This window comes from Diabrotica virgifera, chromosome 5 (assembly GCF_917563875.1).
Source record: "Diabrotica virgifera virgifera chromosome 5, PGI_DIABVI_V3a".
Taxonomy (NCBI): Eukaryota; Metazoa; Arthropoda; class Insecta; order Coleoptera; family Chrysomelidae; genus Diabrotica; species Diabrotica virgifera.
In genome coordinates, this window is record NC_065447.1 from 35,348,743 (window position 1) to 35,370,427 (window position 21,685).

Genomic DNA, 21,685 nt, shown 5'->3' on the forward strand with positions numbered 1-21,685 from the left:
GGGCTAGTAATAAACCAAAGCAAAACGAAATACCTCAAGTTCTCAAGAGAGAATACGAACACCGAGAAAGAAATTAAGCTTGGAGCATATACATTTGAAAGAGTACACCGTTTGTAGAATGACAGAAATGATAGAACGGATGAAATAAATGAACGCATCCTACTGGGTAATAAAACCTATTGGAACTACAAAAAATTCTTGACAGAGAAACACATTAGTAAGACAACCCAAATTAAAAATTTACAAGACTGCAATTAGGCCAGTGATCACCTATGGCGCAGAGATGATGTGCCTAACACAAAAAGATGAAATGAGATTAGAAATCTTAGAGAGAAAGATAATTCGACGAATAATGGGACCGGTGAGGATAAGTGCAGGCGAATTTAGAAGATTAACAAATGAAGAAATTAAAGAAGTCATCCAGGGTGAAGACATAATCAAGTTCGTGAAGGCGCAGAGGCTCAGGTGGCTGGGACACACAGAAAGAGCTAACCCAGACTCTACGCTAAAGCGAATAACTGGCTGGAGACCAACAACAAAGAGACCAAAGGGAAGACCCAAAACAAGATGGAGAGATCAAGTCTTAGTAGACATAAAGAAGCTGAGAATCTACAATTGGAAGGAGCGTTGTAAGGACCGGAAAGAATGAAGGAACGTTGTAGACAAAGCCAAGTCACACACGCTGCTATAATAATAAAAGACAACAGCGGACTGATTCTCCGCAATCAAATGAATCAGAGAGCCCAAAAGAGCGGCAAACACTCCGTCAGGAGTGAATAAGCCATGATGATGATGATAGATATTACGAGTGAAAATTGCCAAAAATAGCAAAATTCCAATCAAAAATTAGGTTGGAGAAAATGTAATATCAAAGTTCAAAATCGGTATACGTTAAAAAATGCATTTTCTCGGCTTCCCATGGAGCAATTTTCTTCATTCTTTTTGTTCCGAAGTAACTCGAGTAGAACCATCTAACTAACGCATTATTAAATGTCAAACTTGCTTTTGTTTTGTTACAATAGATTAATTTATTTATAAAAAAAGAAAACCACATATTTTTTCCAGTTGTTGACTTTTTTAGATAAACTTACTACAAGTGTACCTTTTGACGTTTAAAACACGATTATTCTCATTTGAAAGCTGTATAATTATTTAAACAATCTTTATTTAAATAAATTAAAAATTTTTGTTATAATAAATAAACTCATTTTTTATAACAAAACAAAAGCTATTTTGACACTTATTAATGACAATGGCATTGTTTGGGAACAAAAAAAAAGAATGAAGAAAATTGCTCCATGAGAAGCCGAGAAAATGCATTTTTTTAACGTATACCGATTTTGAACTTTGATATTACGTTTTCTCCAACCTAATTTTTGATTGGAATTTTGCTACTTTTGGCAATTTTCAGTCGTAATATCGATAGTTTTTATCATAATAATTTATGTTATGAGTATTTTAAATGATATGAAAATTGGTGTGAAGAAAGACTGAAATAAAAAGGTGATGGTTCGAAAATTATGATCCTTTTTTTTATATCTTTGCCTTTAATTCCGGTCAACTTTGACCGGTTGTATCTCAGGAACCACGTATCACAATTAAACATTTTTCTTTTAAAAGAAGCGTCCTGCCGCTTTTTTTCCAATACCGTTTTCATGATTTCATTTAATTTAATATTTCTCGAGATATTCTATTTGTTTATAAGTCAAAAAATTGTTTATAATTTTAAAATATTCCTGAGGCTGCTTTAATATATATAATATAATAGTCCAATTTCAGTAAAGTACATTAGATAGGCTTTGATATTACATACGTTTTTTATGCAAAAATCATAGTTATTCTTATGTATCATAATTATTGTGGTTATTATAGCGACCGTAAATTTTAATTAACAATTCAATTATTACTAAACTATTTATTCAATTTCCATCGGATTCTGGAATTATACATTAATATCTGGAATTATAGCTCTTTTCGTATAGATTATTGTAATCTATACGAAAAGAGCTTTTATATTACCTAAAGCTATTTAAGTTATTTGGGGTTCAAATGGGGTAGTGAAGCGCAATACAAGATGCTGTCTCCAGTTAGCATCTCTAGCCTCTCCTACTCAATTCCTATCCTCACCTCCACGAAGTGCGGCTTGGGCTGCACGGGTGAACCCTGGAGAACTTGAGCAACCTTACCGGAGATTGGGTAACCAACCAAAGTGGAAAGTAGGGTCAGGGCTGACGAGGAAGGGAGAAATGGTCCTCCGAAAAGGGGATTGGGCGATAGGCCAGTAACCTATTCTTGTAAAAAAGTACTACTACGAAACCTTCAGATAGGTCTCGGAATGGACGGATATCAAGACGACGACTTTGGCAACGGAATATGGAATTTATGCTGGGAACATGGAATGTCAGAACGCTAAATTCATGGAAAACAGCGGTAAATCGAAATGATTGGACAAGCTTATTGAAGGAGGCCAAGGCTCGATTTGGGCTGTAGTGCCATTAGATGGATGGATTTAAGTTATTTAATTACTGATAAACAATTACTTATCTAAAATTTTAGTTGAAAATTAAAGATTTTTTTGGAAAAACCCAAATTTTCCGGGAAAAATTTTCGTCAAAATAAATCGGGAAAACACGTCTCTATGCAGAATTTAATTACGGTGAATTCTTGTTTGGGTGTTTTTGGTGTAAAGTTAAAATCTTTAGATTTATAGAGCAAAAATTGAACTAAACACGATTTTCGGGCGCCATTTTTTTGTTCTCTCATTGCTGCTCCACAATATTTCAGTAATTTTTTTGGTATTCCGTCTTTACCTGTAGCTTTTCTGTTCTTCAGCTTAATACGTGTTTTGCGAACTTCCTGTGTACTTATATTAAGTTCATCATTAAATGACACAAATTTTGTGGTAATTTCTATTGTTTCCGGTTTTAGAGTCATTTGTTCTTCCTTTGCATAGAGCTTTTTCACTTAGTCTATCCATGGCTAATTTTCTATGTGTTTTGGTTCTATTAGTTTCTTTACCTCCGTTCTTTGACTTCTTATAAAGCGCCATATTTCCTTTTAGAGGCCTTAAAATAATGCTCCATTTCTATCGAACAACGTTTCCAGCGATCATTTTTTAATTTTTTTTACGAGTGCGTGTGTGTCGTTTCTTATTGTCCTATTGCAGTTCACAAGTCCCTCACAAACCATCAGTTGGACACTTCTCGAACTATTGAAAACTTGTTTGTTGTAGTTGGTAATAATTTTCCTCAAGTGATAGGTAGTGTTTATGTACCTCCAAAGGCATCATTAGATGTATTTGAAACATTTTGTCAGGATGTAGACACACTTACCGAAGAATATTCTAAAGCTTGTTTTCATATATTTGGCGATTTTAATGTTCCTAATTGTGACTGGCAAATGAATAATCTGGCATCTGAAGCTACACCTAATGTACAAGCTAATCTTCTTGAAACTAATGCTATTGATTTATTATCAAATATGGTTGCATTCAATAATCTTTTTCAGTGCTCGAATAGTGTGAATGAGAGAGGTGTTCTATTGGATTTAGTATTTTCTCAAAGTCTTCTCATAGTCTCAAAATCAATAGATGATCTTATGGTGGATCCTGTCTTCTGAGCCACCCTGGATACTTAGGGGTGGTTACCCCGACTATGAGGGTTGATGTAGTAAATATCGTTCGTTGTTAATACATTTATTTACACGTTAAATATATCACAGAAAGTAACTGGTGGTATAGTATTTACTTGAAATCGATGTTACCCCCTGGAATCTCAATTGCTAATTGATTTATCTGTTCTCGTAAAAATATAATTAAAGTCGATTATTGTTTATTTACTGTTTTGGTAAGCCAAGGTGAACGTGATTCAAAAGTGCTGACTGTTAATAAACACCCACTGAATATTATTGCAACTCGACCTTGTATCAAATACTAGCATGCATCGATGCAAAAACTAGGTTAATCGTATTTATTAAAAACAAACATTACCACGGGCATTTAATTATTAAAAGGTTTATTTTTAATATGATGTTTACTGAGATGCTGTGTATCCCAATTCAATCTCATTACCCCGGATAATCACCACCCTCCACTTGTAACTTCTTTAAGATTTAAAAATACTAACACTGATAACATTCCTGAACAATATTATTACGATTTTAAAAATGCAAACTTTGAAGTTATTGATGATTGTTTAGGTGCAGTTTTGTGGGATGATTTGCTGTTGGGTAAGTCTTTAGATGAAATGATTAATATATTTTACGATGTCTTATATTCAATAATCGAGATTCATGTCCCCATCAAAAAAAATTCTGCTAAGAAATTTCCTCCGTGGTTTACACCTGAATTACGGGAACTATATACGGAAAAAAATGGCACACCAAGAACACAAGACACTGTTTAATTTAGACAGTTACGACAAATTTTCGTGTCTAAGATCTCAGTGTAAAGTACTCTCTAAACAATGCTATAATCAGTTTGTGAGTGATGCCCAGTGTTCTACACAGGCTGACAGTAGGTTGTTTTGGAAATTTGCAAATGCCAAAAAGGACCAGAATTCTCTACCTTCTGAAATGTTCCTTGATAATGTTAGGTCTAATTCTATGTCTGAATCTGCCAATCTGTTTGCTTCTCATTTTCTATCCGTGTATCGTAAGGATAATATAACTCAACATCAAATACTCGTAACTGATAGTGATCAGAATATTTCTAATTATTCTGTTAGCATCTCTGAAGTCTATCAACATCTAACTAATCTGAAACCACGGAAAGGTCCAGGTCCTGATGCAGTACCTCCTATCTTATTGAAATACTGTGGTTTTGTATTAGCTCGTCCCTTATATTATATATTCAATGAGTCATTATCATCAGGTCAATTCCCAAGTTACTGGAAATTGAGTTATATAACACCAATTTATAAAAGCGATAATAAGCATGATATAAAGAACTATCGTCCTATATCTATATTAAGCACCATTCCCAAACTGTTTGAAGCCATATTAACAGAACATCTATCATTAGTATTTAGGCACAAAATAGCGTCTCAACAATATGGATTTTGCAGTGGTAGATCTACAGAAGTCAACCTTCTATATTTTATTAGTTATATAACACAAGCAATGGAGGCAGGTCACCAAGTTGATGCTATTTATACAGACTTATCAAAAGCATTTGACAGAGTTAATCATGAGCTCCTATTAACTAAACTTGAAAGTTTTGGTATCACTGGATCGTTACTAAAATGGTTTGCAGATTATATTTCCAATAGAAAACAAATTGTACGTTTTAACAGTATTAAATCCAATAGAATTTCTGTAACTTCTGACGTACCACAAGGATCCCACTTGGGACCTTTATCGTTTAATCTGTTTATTAATGATATAGTTAAAAGTTTTCACCATGGTGTGGTACTCCTATTTGCTGATGAATTAAAGGTATTTTCTGTAATAAGGTCAAGTAAAAATGCTGAAAAATTACAAGACGACTTGACTAAACTTCAAAGTTGGTGCATCAATAATGGTATGGAACTGAATACAAGTAAGTGTCAAGTAAGTGTCGAACATATGTTCTTTCATCACAAACTGTTATCAAAGATCTTGGAATATGGCTAGATACCTCACTAACTTTTCATGAGCACTTTAAAACTATCATTAACAAATCTTTGAGGCTTCTTGGATATATCAAACGAGTTACTTCTGATTTTACGTCCATCCAACCATTAAAGATTCTATATTGTTCGTTAGTTAGACCTCATCTGGAATATTGCTCTTCGGTGTGGTCTCCCTATTATCAGTTATATAGTGATAAAATTGAGAATATGCAACATAAATTTCTTAGACATGTTGCATTTAAACTTGGCCAGTATATACATTATGACGATATTCTACAGATGCTGAATATTACTACATTAAAAAGCCGTCGATTACATCACGACTTAATTGTATTTTTTAAGCTGGTTAACTCACAAATCGACTGCCCAGATATGTTAGCCAAAATTGATTTCGCAGTTCCCAACCGCCAGACAAGACAATTGGTTTCATTTTCTGTACCAATGCATAGAACAAATTATGCTCATTATTCGTTCTTATCTCGAAGCCAAAGAATTGCAAATCAATTTCAGGAACTCGACTTTTCCTACAGCTTAAACAGATTCAAGGCCGTATTGTCAAATATCACTTGACGACAGTTATTATCAGTTATTATCAGATGTAGGTACCTACTTTTTATGTTTATTATTTATATTATGTCTGTGTACCTTCATGTTTAATTGTCTTGTAATTTTTAGCTTATACATGTTTTATTTTGTTTTAAACCCTTAACATGTTAATTGTATTTTTTTAAATTATCGTACTTGTTTTAAAATTGTACTTAATTTGTAAAATGAGTTCGCCCGTAAATAAATAAATAAATAATTATCGTATACCTCTTGTACCTTGGTTCACATGTATTTTAAGTAAAAATCTCTACGATTAAATTCAAATGGACAGTTAATATAAAGTAGGTCATCCTGTATAGTCTCGACTATGTAATTTCTGGTATCTATACTTTAGTGTGATATTTGAGGTAGTTTAGTATAAATAAACTTTTTATCTATATTCGTTTGTATATATTAAAAACACTTAAACAAAGTTTGCACTTGCTCCTGTCACTAAAAATGAAGATATTTTTGGCAATATTGACATTTTGGTCAATTCAAAAATTTGGTTCAACTTACAATATTTTGGGAGTTTTTACTTTTTGTCAGCATAGTCACTTCACGCTGGGATTTCAATTGTTAAAATCGTTGGCAGATAGTGGTCATAATGTTACTATGATCAGTTGCTTTCCCCAACAAAAACCCATCAAAAACTGGGTAGATATATCAGTAAGGGTAGGAACTAATCAGGATCAAGTACTAGGTAAGTACGTATATAGTTCATTATCGTGCAGCTCTAAAAAAATATTCAGTTCAGTTCATACTGCAGTTCTTTATATTTTTTGTATTACTTTTGTATATACAGGGTGTCCAGAAACTCTACCGACAAACGAAGACAAGAGATTCATCAGATGATTTTAAGAAAATTTAACCCAATTCACCTAGTCCGAAAATGCTTCCTAAGGGAGCTAGAGCTCTTTGAAGATGGCGCCATGTAATTAGTTTTTCTTAAATACCTCCAGAATGCTTCTATTTAGAAAAACGAAAATTTGTATATTCATCATCATCATTGGCTCGACAGCCCTTTCTGGGTCTTGGCCTGTTCCAGGATTCTTCTCCACTCTGATCTGTTTCGTGGTTTTTTTCTCCAGTTTTTTTTTATTTTTAAGGTTTTTATATCATTTTCTATTTGTTCTAAATATCTCAGCTTCGGTCTTCCTCTTGTTCTTTTTCCTACTGGCATCTGTTTGAATATTTTGTTTGGTATTTTGCCTTCTTGTATTCTTTCTACATGTTCCATCCAAAGCAGCCGTCCTATTTTAATGAATGTTATGATATCCGGATCCTGGTATATTTCGTATAGTTCAAAGTTGTACCTTCTTCGCCAAATTACATTTCCTTTTGTGCCCTTATATGTGTCGCAAGATTTTTCTTTCAAAGGTGGCTAGCAATGTTTCCTCTCTTTTAGTGAGTGTCCAGGTTTCTGAGCCGTATGTGAGTACCGGTCTTATTAAGGTTTTGTATATTTGGCATTTTGTTTTCCTTGCGACGTTATCTGATCTTAGTTGCCGAATTAAGCCATGGCAACTTTTATTGGCAATAAATATTCGCCTCTTCACTTCCTCTGCTACGTTATTATCAGATGTGACTAGTGATCGCAAGTATGTAAAGTTTTTTACCCCCTCAATGTTGTATTCTCCTATTGTTATATTTTGTGGCTGCCTTATTTTTGTGTTTTTACTTACCTGCATATATTTTGTTTTGTTCTGGTTGATTTTAAGGCCACTATTTTGTGCAGCTCGTTCTATTTGATTGAATGCCTCTATCATTTCTCTTCTTGATCTTGCGATTATGTCAATATCATCTGCAAATGCTAGTAGTTGCACGCTTTTATTAATTATTGTTCCTCGAGTATTGACTGTTGTGTCCCTCATTATTTTCTCGAGTACGATGTTGAACAAGATGCATGATAGAGCGTCTCCCTGGCGTAGTCCCTTTTTCACATCTATTGTTTCCGTTAGTTCGTTTTGTATCCGGATTTTACTTTCTACTTTTAGAGATTCTTTTATCAGTTCTATTAGTTGTGTTGGTATATCAAATTCTTTCATTGCTTTTATTAAGGATTCTCGGTTTATATTGTCATATGCGCTTTAGGAGGCTATGAAGAGATGATGTGTGTCGATGTTATGTTCACTTGCTTTTTCGAGGATCTGTCGCAGAACAAATATCTGGTCTATTGTTGACTTCTGTCTACAGAAGCCACTTTGGTACCTGCCAACTATTTTTTCAGCGTGTGGTCTAAGTATTTCATAAATGACGTTGGACATTATTTTGTATGCTGCATTCAGCAGCGTGATTCCACGGTAGTTTCCATATTCTAACTGATTCCCTTTTTTATGTAATGGTACAATAATACCACTATTCCACTCCACTGGTAGCTGTTTATTTGACCATATATTTGTTATCAATTCATGTATTGTTTTCTGTAGTGCGTCTCCTCCTTCCTTCAGTAATTCCGATGCTACTTGATCCGATCCCGATGATTTATTGTTCTTTAATTTGTCTACTGCTGTTCTAATCTCGGCTATTGTTGGTGGACTCTTTTCTCTGTTGTCTGCTTGGTCTAATGGTATATCAGGGTTCGTCTCACTCCCATCTCCTTCAAACTTTTCTGTAAAATGTTCTGTCCATCTTCTTAGTATCTCTTGCTGTTCTATCAATATATTACCTTCCTTATCTCTACACATCGTCGTTCTCGGTTTGAAGTCTTTTCTGCTTTTGTTCAGTTTCTGATAAAATTTTCTTGTCTCTGTCGATCTACTTAGTTCTTGCAGTTCTTGAAGTTGTTTGTTCATATATTCTCTCTTTTTTCTTCGGTGAGTTTTCTTTTCTTCTTTGCGTAGTTGTTTATATTCTTCCTCTGCTTGTCGGGTTCTGTGCCCCTGTTGCATCAGTAAATATGCTCTGTTTTTTCTGTCTGTAATAATCTGACATTCTTCGTCAAACCAGTCATTCGTTCTTGTTCTTCTTTCTTTACCTTCTATGCCTAATACTTCTTTAGCTGTCTCTTTTATGATTTCTCTGCACTCTTCCCACTCCTTATTTGAGTTTTTATGTTTTGGTTTGTTTTCTAGTTTGATGCTTATCTTTTCTTTATACTCTTTATTTTTGTTTGTTTCTTTGAGTCCTTCTACCTTGTATCGTTCATGTTTAGAGCCTCTTTCCTTTTTGATGTTTGAAATTCTAACCCTTACTCTACTTTCGACCAGGTAGTGATCAGAATCCGCATTTGCCCCTCTTCTGGTGCGGACGTTTATTATATTCGATTGGTGTCTCGAGTCTACAATAACATGATCTATCATATTTACTGTCAGTCCATCTGGGGACTTCCAGGTACCCTTGTGTATATCTTTGCGAGCAAAGTATGTGCTAGCAATCACCATGTTAAGTGATCTTGCTAGGTTTATTAACCTATTGCCATTGTCATTTGATTGCTCATGGAGACTGTGCCTACCTATTGTGGGTTGGAATTGCTGTTCTCTTCCAACTTTGGCGTTTAGGTCTCCATAGATTATTTTTATATCATTTTTTGGGCATGACTGATATGCGGACTCTAGCTCATCATAAAACTCTTCTTTAATTTCATCTTCTTTTTCTTCTGTCGGGGCATGCGCATTAATTATACTGTAGTTAAAGAAACGTCCTTTAACTCTTAAAATGCACATTCTGGGGCTAATGGCTCTGAAAATCTCTACGATTAAATTCAAGTGGACAGTTAATATAAGTAGGTCATCCTGTATAGTTTCGACTATGTAATTTCTGGTATCTATACTTTAGTGTGATATTTAAGGTATGTTTAGTATCTATAAATAAACTGTTTATCTATATTCGTTTGTATATATTAAAAACACTTAAACAAAGTTTGCACTTGCTCCTGTCACTAAAAATGAAGATATTTTTGGCAATATTGACATTTTGGGCAATTCAAAAATTTGGTTCAACTTACAATATTTTGGGAGTTTTTACTTTTTGTCAGCATAGTCACTTTACGCTGGGATTTCAATTGTTAAAATCGTTGGCAGACAGTGGTCATAATGTTACTATGATCAGTTGCTTTCCCCAACAAAAACCCATCAAAAACTGGGTGGATATATCAGTAAGGGTAGGAACTAATCAGGATCAAGTATTAGGTAAGTACGTATATAGTTCGTTATCGTGCAGTTCTAAAAATATTCAGTTCAGTTCATACTGCAGTTCTTTATATTTTTTGTATTATTTTTGTATACAGTGCGTCCATAAAGTAACGCATAAATTCATTATTTCGTAAACCAGCGACATTAATGAAAAATCCTGAAACGGGTCGATTTTTATTTTAGATTCAGATTTTTGGCATATATATCATACTAGTGACGTAATCCATCTGGGCGCGATGACGTAATCTATGATTTTTTTTAATCCCATTTGAAAGGGTATTCAATTCTCTATTCACTAATATAAACATTAACCTAATTATTTATACAAGGTGTTCAAAAAAACATTTTTTTAATTAAAATAATTGAGACAAACAGAAGAATGTACGTAATTTATTCAATTCAAAATACGTTTTACTGTTGTCAGAAAACAGGAAAAAAATGTTTACTTGAGAAATAAATATTGTTTTTTGCTTAAATTCAATGTTAAAGCTGCCACCCACCTGTCGCTTGGCAGTTTGAACATTTCGTTTAAGCGAAAATCAATGTTTATTTGTCACATAAAATTTTTTTCTGTTTACTGACAGTGGTAAAATGTATTTTGAATTAAATAATTACATTATATTCTTCTTTTTGTCTCACTTATTTTAATAAAAAAAGGTTTTTTGAACACACTGTATAAATAATTATGTTAATGTTTATATTAGTTAATGATAGAGAATTGAATACCCTTTCAAATGAGCTATCATATTATGACCCCTATTCTCAATTAAAAAAAATCATCGATTACGTCATCACGCCCAGATGGATGACGTCACTAGTATGATATATATGCCAAAAAACCGTAATTTAAAAATAAAAATCGACCTGTTTCGGGAATTTCCCTTAAAGTAACCGGTTTACGAAATAACGAATTTATGCGTTACTTTATGGACGCACTGTATACAGGGTGTCCAGAAACTCCACCCACAAACGAAGACAGGAGATTCATCAGATAATTTTAAGACAATTTAACCCAATTCACCTAGTTCAAAAATGCGTCCTAAAGGAGCTAGAGCTCTATGAAGATGGCGCCATGTAATTAGTTTTTCTTAAATACCTCCAGAATGCTTCTATTTAGAAAAACGAAAATTTGTATACATATTTACTTTCCAGAAATAAATCGATTCCATCCATTGCGAATTTCTAGTACCGATCATAGGCGTCCGTTTTGGGTAGGGCAACGGATATTTTATCGCATAACATTTTTGTCTTCAACTTTTAAGCATTTTTAATACTGGATTATTAAATTGTGAGGTATTCTAGTACTAAAAGGTACTCCTGCTTTAAGTCGGTAGGATACACCGTTTTCTAGAAAAATCGATTTAAAAGTTTTTAGGTTTGGGAATTTGAAAAAAAAAATAAATTGAAAAAAAATAAAGGAAAACGATGTATTTTAACAACTTGAAGCAAGAGTAACTTATAGTACTCGAATATCTCATAATTGAATAATCTAGTGTCAAAAATACTTAACAATTAAAGACATATAAAGTTATGCTATAAAATAACTAGAAATGCCTATGACCGGTACTAGAAATTCGCAATTAATGAAATCGATTAATCTCTGGAATATAAATAAATGTACCAGTTTTCATCTTTTTCATATTTCTAAATAGTTTTTTTTTATTCTTTTTTTTTTTAATTCAAAGAACGAAAAAATTTTTAAATCGATTTTTCTAGAAGACGGTGTATCCTATCGACTTAAAGTAAGAGTACCTTTTAGTACTAGAATACCTCACAATTTAATAATTCAGAGTCAAAAATGCTTAAAAATTAAAGACAACAAAGTTAGACGATAAAAGAACCGTTGCCCTACCCAAAACGGACGCCTATGACCGGTACTAGAAATTCGCAATGGATGGAATCGATTCATTTCTGGAAAGTAAATACGCATACCAATTTTCGTTTTTCTAAATAGAAGCGTTCTGGAGGTATTTAAGAAAAACTAATTACATGACGCCATCTTCAAAGAGCTCTAGCTCCCTTAGGAAGCATTTTAGGACTAGGTGAGTTAAGTTAAATTGTCTTACAATTATCTGAGGAATCTCCTTTCTTCGTTTGTCGGTAGAGTTTCTGGACACCCTGTATATAGCGACTGTTTTACAGCATCATAGGCCGTTTATCGCAATTCGAACGCCATTGTTTTCTGTTTTGCCATGAATCTATTTCTATATTTCTTCTGTTCATGGCTATATTGATCCCTTTTTCCCAAGACTTTTTTGATCTTATTTTTTTCCTTCTTCTTTTTGGGTTCCATTTCCAGGTTTTAATCGGTAATCTCTCATCATTCATTCTTCTCATGTGTCCGTACCAGGAAAGTTGTTTTCTCTCTATCGTATCCGTTAATGTTGTCTCAACCTTCATCATTTCTTTTATTCTATCTGTTCTTACATGATCGTGTAATGTTAACCTACTGCATCTTCACCAAAAATTGTTCCCAATTGCTGTTGTAATGATCAGCAAGACAATAAATGCGCATATTTATTAACGTTGGGTTCTGCAGTTCAGTGAAGAGCATCACATACATTTTTGCAAGTATGTGAATAAAGGCAATAATACTGCTGTGTCTCAAGTTGAAAATACCAATATGAATGTTCACCCAATTAATAAAAACTATAAAATAAAAATTCATGAACGGGATTCAGCAGTTATTCATTTAGCCGTCTATCTTGAAAAAGGTTAGCGCGTGTATTTCACGAACAAGACCAGTGATTGATCGTGCTATAGATCCACCCAAAACTACACTCACCGAATTTTTCAAGGCGGTTAATCGTGTGCATGCTTTTGGTACCTTTGCACGAGCATTAACTACTCTCACAAGTATCACACTATTTCACATATACTCAAACAAGCCGATTGATAAATGTCCCAATATATTCAAAACACCTTGGTGCGAATATTTACAGTCAATCCAAGGCAGACTTAGTACTTTTATATTCGACTGTTGTTGGCCGATTTCATTGTACTTTCAAGATATACGTAAATAAGTAAAGTTAATGGACATCTGTACTCAATATATTAGGTCTGGATCCTGCGTATGAAAAAAAAAGTTGATTAATAGCAAGCTGAAAATTTGTTAATAGCTTAAGGGTGTCTAGTCGGACAAACTTTGATATATGGGAACACTGAAACAGGGGAAGTTTTAATTGTGGAACAGGTTAAAAATTTGGAACATCCAGACCACGAAAACGGCACATGTATTTTGTCCGACAGAACAGACCTAAACTCTCCGAACATAGATTATACTCTCATGCAAAAATCAGACTGCTATTTATCACTAAATGGGCGTTTTAATGAGTGGAACATGTAGAATATGTCAAATGACAGGAATTATGACAGGTGATAAATAGCAGTCTGATTTTTGCATGAGAGTTTAATCTCTGTTCGAAGAGTTTAAGTCTATTCTGTCCGACAAAATAAATTTGCCGTTTTCGTGGTCTGACCGTTCCAAATTTTTAACCTGTTCCACAATTAAAACTGCCCCTGTTCCAGTGTTCCCATATATCAAAGTTTATCCGACTAGACACCCTTAAGCTATTAACAAATTTTCAGCTTGCTATTAATCAACTTTTTTCTCATACGCGGGATCCAGACCTATATATCAGATATGCCAATTCAATTTAAACGTCTTCAATTAGCAATGAAATTGACAGCTACAGTGCCATTAGATTGAATTATGGTCGATATTATTTTGTTGTTATTGTCATAATTAATTTAATATACAGAGTGTCCCAAAAGTAGTGGAACGGTCGAATATTTCGCGAACTAAACATCGGATCGAAAAACTGAGAAATACATGTTCAATCATTTTCAAAAGTCTATCCAATGACACCAAACACCAACCCCCACTACACCCCTTGGAGGTGGGGTGGGGGGTAACTTTAAAATCTCAAATGGAAACCCCTAGTTTTTCTTGCAGATTTGGATTCGTTACGTAAAAGTAAGTAAATTTTATTCAAGACATTTTTTTGAACTGTGGATAGATGGCGCTATAATTGGGAAAAACGATTTATCCTGATAGCATAGGTAAATTATAGAAACGGTCTAATATCTCGAGAAATACACTTCCAAATGAGAAACCAAAAAAAAAGGTTTTTAATACTTTTCGAAAACCTATCGAATAACACTAAACATGACCCTCCAACCCACCCCCTGGAGGTGGGGTGGGGGGTAACTTTAAAATCTTAAATAGATTTTTATTACAGATTCGGATTCGTCATGAAAAATTAAGCAACATTTATTCGAAACATTTTTTAGAATTGTTGATAGATGGCGCTTTAATTGGAAAAATACGATTTATTAGCGCCATCTATCAGCAATTTTAAAAAATGTTTCAAATAAATGTTGTTTAATTTTTCATGACGAATTCGAATTTGCAATAAAAAGTGGGGGTTGCTATTTAAGATTTTAAATTTACCCCCCACCCCATCTCCACGGGGTGGGTTAGAGGGTCATGTTTGGTGTTTGTCGATAGGTTTTCGAAAAATATTGAAAACCTGTTTTTTGGTTTCTCATTTGGAAGTGTATTTCTCGAGATATTAGACCGTTTCTATAATTTACCTACGGTATCGGGATAAATCGTTTTCTCCAATTGCAGCGCCATCTATCCACAGTTCGAAAAAATGTCTTGGATAAAAGTTGCCTACTTTTACGTAACGAATCCAAATCTGCAAGAAAAACTAGGGGTTTCCATTTGAGATTTTAAAGTTACCACCCACCCCACCTCCAGGGGATGTAGTGGGGGTTGGTGTTTGGTGCCATTGGATAGATTTTTGAAAATGATTGAACACGTATTTTTCAGTTTTTCGATCCGATGTTTAATTCGCGAAATATTCGACCGTTCCACTACTTTTGGGACACCCTATATAAAATTTTAAGGTATAAAAAATTAAAAATAACTGTTTGATGGTGGGAGATTGCGATAAGTTTTATTTTTGATGAATTCTGGGACTGGGAACATTTTGGAACGTTTCATTTTCCACCGTCACGTCGCACAGTGGTGCTAAATGCTGAAAACGTAATCATGAGATAACAAAAGTCCTAGCTAGAGATTTTAATGTTTACAATTGTTTTCAGATACTATCGTAGAGTAGTAATACGCAGGTATAAAAATCATAACGGATGTATTCTTATTCATAGCTCAGGGATAAATGAATCATGTACGACGTTACCTTGGCCGACAGTGAAAGTGAAAAAGAACGCATGTATTGCAAACGCTGTAAAATGTTTTTTCTACGAGCGTGCAAAAATGTCTACTTTCGCGCACGCATTTTAGTTTAGAAAGTTTCACTTTTCCGCACGCGTGTTACTTTTCCGCACGCATGTTACTTTTCCGCACGCATGTTACTTTTCCGCACGCGGTTTTACTTTTCCGCACGCGTGTTAATTTAGATATGTTAATATGGCCTTAAAGTAATTATAATACATGCAATAAACTAATATTTAGATATTATTTACTAATTTATTTCAAATATATCTTATTGTCTTCCTGTTTTAATGAAATTAACGCGACAATTCGATGAAATAAAATTATTTTGACATAATATTCGAAAGTCAAATCGGTAGACAATAGCTTTGTTCCAGCAGAATTTTGAACTGATTCAGAATCGTACTGAGCGTGCGCTTTACATAAAACCGTACGCGTTTTATGTAAAGCGCATGCTCAGTACGATCCTGAATCAGTTCAACATCAGTTCAACATTCTGCTGGAACAAAGCTAATGACTGCGTTCACCAGATGCAAACACATTCACAAATGTTTGCGCTTTGATTCTAAACTTGTTGACAGCGAACTGAACGGTTGGTTGTTTAGGTTAAAATTTGACATTTTGCTTGCTTGGTTTGAACGTAACCTAAAATAAATTTTCTCAATAAATACGTTTTTGAATTTATTTTTTTTTTATTAAAGGAAAAAAGAAAATTTATTTAATAGATAATAACGTAGCAGAATGTCTTCAGTAGCCTTTATTTTATATATAAAACCCTTATCAATATATTTTACAATATATACAATTTAAATTCCCGCCATATTTCAACACGTTTGCAAAGTTCGACTTAAATATCTTATGTTTGCAAAAATGGCGACCGCTTTCCAAACATGTTTGACGTTAGCAAGTCGTTCAGAACCATAAAGCGCAAACTGATTGCCAACGTTTGCATCTGGTAAACGCGCCCAATAACAGTCGTTTTGAATCATCGTCATGAAAACCAAGATAGTCGTCATTCTAACTAATTATATTGAAAGTTTGGTTATGACAACCTTGTCAAAGAATTAATTTGTGTATGTATTTTCATACTAATTAAATTAATTGATTAAGATTTCGTAATTTTTTAAAGACTCTTAGAAAAAATATTGTTCCTAACTCTTGCAGAAAGTCTCTTTTCCGCACTCGACTGCTTGCCGAACTCCCGCTTCGCGTCGTTCGGCAAACTGCAGTCGCGTGCGGAAAGGAATGACTTTCTGCACTTGTTAGGAAAATAACTCTTCTAATTTATCAATTTTATCACTGTAAAGCAGATTCTTCTTTTTCAAGTATGTAAGCTGTAAGTTGACTTAATATTGATTAACAATGGGTGCATAAAATTTGTTAATAAATGAACAGTAAAAATATGGTATGTATAGTAAAAATAATCAAAATTTTGTACAGATATATTCAAAAAGTACATAATTCTGTGGCGGTTTTACATAACAGGAATATGTATTGGCGGTTTTACATAAGTAAAAGGTTCTGAACGTTGTACTTCAAACAGAAAACGTATGCGTAATTAGCAATTTCAAGGGTTTCTTATAATATAACATTTGAAAAAAATATGTGTTTAATACGCCATATTGGATCCGTCATTTATTTTCAAAAAATGTCAGATTTGTAATGAGCGACCCTAAATTACTGAATTTTTAAAAAATATAGCGTTTTAATTGATATTTTAAATACTTTCCTCCATCGTGGATCCGCCATTTTGTTTAAAAAAAATGTCATATTGATAATCAGCGATGCCAAAATCCCTTAAGTACGAAGGTAAATCCGAAGTATACGAACCATATACGTTTTTAAAGGTTCAAGACCACGTTTTCGGCATTTGGAACCACAGTGCGTCGATGCATGTGCCACTAAAAATGACGGCATAATACTCATATTATTATGTTTTCTACTATTTAAGTTATAAACTCTTTATGGTGCCCAAAATTACTAGCAAATTTTACCTAACCCGGCTCTTTGTCTACAGGTTTTTCACATGAAAGATTCAACTTTTTTCATACGTAATATTTTTGAATATGTTTTTGGTTCTGTTAATTTTTGGTTATTGAATAATGACACATTATCTAATTCCATAAGGTGATAAGGTGCAACGAAGTTCAGCGGGTCAGCTAGTATTAATTATAAATTCCAATTAACACAAACAAAATGCGCTAATGCCACTGTCACTAAAATAAATGATAAACGTCAAAATTTTTAGTAAACAAGATATAAACGTAAAAAATATACAGTGGAACCTCGATAAGTCGGCCCCCGATAACCCGGAAGTCCGGCTAACCCGGACCGATTTTCATCAGAGGAACATTTCAACAATAAAAATGTATGTATTATGTTAAAACATTTTATCTGCAGCCGCTTCTGGAATGTCTTAAAAATATCGAGTTTCATTGATAAAACTTGGCTTGGACCATAATAATATTTGAGAGATAATGGGTATATGTATAATTTGAACTATACGGTAAAAATGACTCATGGCACATGGCGGTAGCGGCGGCAGAGCGACGATCATTATCCATTATCGGACTATCGCAAACAACAGATACCTTTTATTCCTTTATTTATTTTCAACTGTCTTTTAAAAAATTATTTTTAGAACAATGGTCTTTTAAACTTTAAACAATGAAAGAGCCACTGTTCTTAAATAACATAACATCGTTCCGATGGCAGACGAAATTGACACAACCGAAACTGACTGAGTTTTTTTTACCTAGAAATGAACAATACTCTATCTATACTGTCTATACTATACTCTATACAATATACAACTATAATAGGTAAGTTAGATGTGTACTGTGCATAAATATTTCATGTTATTTTAATTATAACGGACTTTATCTATAAGTATACCGTATTTTATTAATTTTTACAATGCTCTCCGGCTAACCCGGATTTTCGATAACCCGGATCGGCCGCGGTCCCGATTAATCCGAGTTATCGAGGTTCCACTGTACTGCCATTGTTACAGTTAAAATTCCTTTAAAAATTTTTCGAAGTTAATTATTGATATAAATTACAATAATTATTGTATTAAATAAACAAGTTTAAGTAATTGTATTAGCAGTTTATACACGATTAATATTAAAAGTGGCATGTGCCACTTGAATCTAACTTCAGCCCTTGAGTAATGACCCGTGAGTAACTTCAAACCGTGAGTAATAAACTATTACTCACGGGTAAAGTAATGGGTGCTATTATCTATTAAAAAATATCGAATAATGAGCATGCTATTAAACGGTCGTAGAAAAAAATTAAAATTTGATATGTACAATATTAAAATTGAGTAATTCAATTAAATGAAGGAAATGAAAATATAGTAGATACCTATGTCAAAGTGTGTAAATAATTTTTATTTCTTTAGCTGAGCGCTTTCGACATAAACGTCATATCGGAGCTAATGCTACAATAAAAAAAGAAATCTTGTAAGAAAAAGAAGTACAAAACTCTTTTTTTACTAACGTCAATTAGTAAAAAAGTACCGATACATTGAGGTATAAGCATGAGCAGCTTAAGAGTATAAATATGAATTTTCATTAAAACTGCTAAGTACTTTGTCCTCCGTACGACCCCAAACAGCAGAAAACAGAAATAACGGCCACATACACGTTGCACAAACACATAAAAAAACGTTTTGAAGTTATACTTCTTTGGGCGCGATTGAGACTAAAATTTCATAATACTGCGCGCGTGCGCACACAGACAGTATGGCGTTTAGTTGCTAAATCTTTCTAGTTATGTATAAATATATCAGGGCAAGAAAAGGTGTGAAAAAAGTATATTAGTGTTTTTAGTAAATATATTTATTATAATTTTTGTGTCTTTGGATTTGTCTTCCTCAGGAGTAAGATGAGTATTATTAAAACATTTTATTGTATATTTATTATACATCACCTTGTCTGTTTGTTACCGTGAATTGTCATTAGGTACGTTCGAACCGATACAGACACAGTCCTCGTAGCGTATTTGGTATAGCATTCGGCCAGAGATCGAGAGGTCTTGAGTTCGAATCCAGTGCAATCCTATACTTTTTTTATTTTTTTGAAAGCGGTAAGCACAAAATTAGTTTGGTTTTTAAAAAAATTAAAACAAACTGTTTAAAGTATATTTATTTTTAAGAAATCATATAATAGAAGTATAACTTCTTACGTGCGTACAAAGTACACACACACATTCTTTTTCATGGTATAGGTGTAGGTCATCCATTTTGGCCTAGTAGAGACAGCTGACTGACAACTAGGCTATAATCAGACTACCGCGCATAAATAATAACGTCAAAATTTTCCCCCATAACACTGAAAATATCGACCGCAGGAAAAAAATTGTAATGAAAGAAATTATAGAAAATCGTATTTTCAATAATTTTAGTATTCATACTTTTTGTCGACAAGTTTAAAATAGCGGAGATATTGAGCAAAAACGGTTCCCGTTTAAAATCAAAATGACGGCTAACGCAACGGCGGAATTCAGTCGACATTTTAAGTTTACACTACTATTGCCCCGCCCTAAAGATTAGAAAAATAAAATTTGGGGCAGCTCGGCATGTACAAATCTCTTAATTAGAAATGGCCCAACTGTATAAAATTGCCCTTTGGAATGCAAACGGCCTTGCCAAACACAAACAAGAAGTAGAAGTATTTCTTGCGCACAACGACATTGACATTCTTCTAATATCAGAATCCCACTTTAACAGTAGTTCTTACATTAATATTAAAAATTATTTAATGTACCACACAACACATCCAGAAGCTGACAGGATAGCCAGAGGAGGAACGGCAGTGCTCATTAGACACCAAATTAAACACTAGGAGTTACCTAAATTCAGTAAAAACTTTCTACAGGCAACCAGTATCGTAATTGAAGATTGGCTAGGTCCATTAACAGTATCAGCGGCATACTTCCCACCAAATTACCCACCAAATAAACAAGAGATGGAAGAATACTTCTTGTCTTTAGGTCACATGTTCCTAGCAGGAGGTGATTACAATGCGAAAAACATAGCAAGGGGCTCAAGACTAACAGCGCCAGGTAGAGGTAGAGTACTATATAACATCATCCAAGAACTGCAATTGAGTTACCTATCCACAAATACTCTAACGTACTGGCCTAAGGATCCAGCTAAAATACCAGACCTACTTGATTTTTTCATAGTTAAAGGCATAGGAGCTGGTTACCTAAATGTAGAATCAAATCTAGACCTTTATTCTGATCACACACCAATAATAGCACAAGTTAGTGCCACAATTATAGAAAAAGAACTTCCTGTAATGCTGTTCAACAAGAATACCAATTGGGAACAATATAGAAACCAAATTAATGCAGAAATTGACTTAAAAATATCATTAAAAACAAAAACAGAAATTGAAACTGCAGTAAATCAATTAACAAACATCATCCACACTGCTGCGAAAAATGCAACACCAGAAATATCAAATCACAAAAAAAAAACAACACTGCCCAGTAATAATAAAAAAGAAAATAGCTGAAAAAAGAAAACTCCGAAGGATTTGGCAGCGCAATAGATACCCGACAAACAGGATAAATTATGACAAAGCTTCTAGAGAATTGAAAGAGCTTAATAACAATATAAAGAATGCATCATTTAACGAATACTTAGAAAATCTGACAAGTACAGAAGATACAGACTATTCGTTATGGAAAGCGGTTAAGAACTTAAAAAGACAAAATGAACAAATTCCTCCGATTCGTAAAAGAGACCGAACATGGGCACGCACTGAGGAGGAAAAAGCAAATACCTTCCGAGAATAACTGGAGGAAGTCTTTCAACCTCTTCCATCGCAAAATACGCCTGAAATAGAAGCTAAAATCAAGGAAACTCTTGAAGCTCCATATCAAATGTCCCAAATTCCAAAACTCTTCAAGGTCAAAGAGGTACATGAGACAATCAGAAGAAACTTAAATTCAGATAAGGCTCCAGGGTTTGATCTGGTCAAAGGCCGTCTTATTAAAGAACTCCCAAGAAAAGGGATTGTGCTAGTAACAACAATATTCAACGCGGTGCTACGATTAGGATACTTCCCTGCCCAATGGAAAGTTGCCGAGCTTATACTTAT

At 33.8% G+C, this 21,685-nt stretch overlaps 2 protein-coding genes across 4 annotated transcripts in view; one reads left to right on the forward strand and one right to left on the reverse strand.

Moving 5' to 3' along the window:
• Positions 1-21,685, reverse strand: part of LOC126885674 (uncharacterized) — a 228,615-nt gene that overhangs the window by 121,774 nt on the left and 85,156 nt on the right. The gene's annotated exons all lie outside the window — the stretch shown is intronic.
• Positions 6,603-21,685, forward strand: part of LOC126885676 (UDP-glucosyltransferase 2-like) — a 48,946-nt gene continuing 33,863 nt past the window's right edge. The window contains exon 1 of one of the 2 annotated variants that reach the window (XM_050652370.1): positions 6,603-6,897. In XM_050652370.1, coding sequence (XP_050508327.1) covers positions 6,654-6,897 — 244 coding nt within the window. In that variant the 5' untranslated portion in view covers positions 6,603-6,653. Of the gene's footprint in view, positions 6,898-10,038; positions 10,325-21,685 lie in introns of those variants that run through there. The other variant, XM_050652371.1, reaches the window with a different exon arrangement.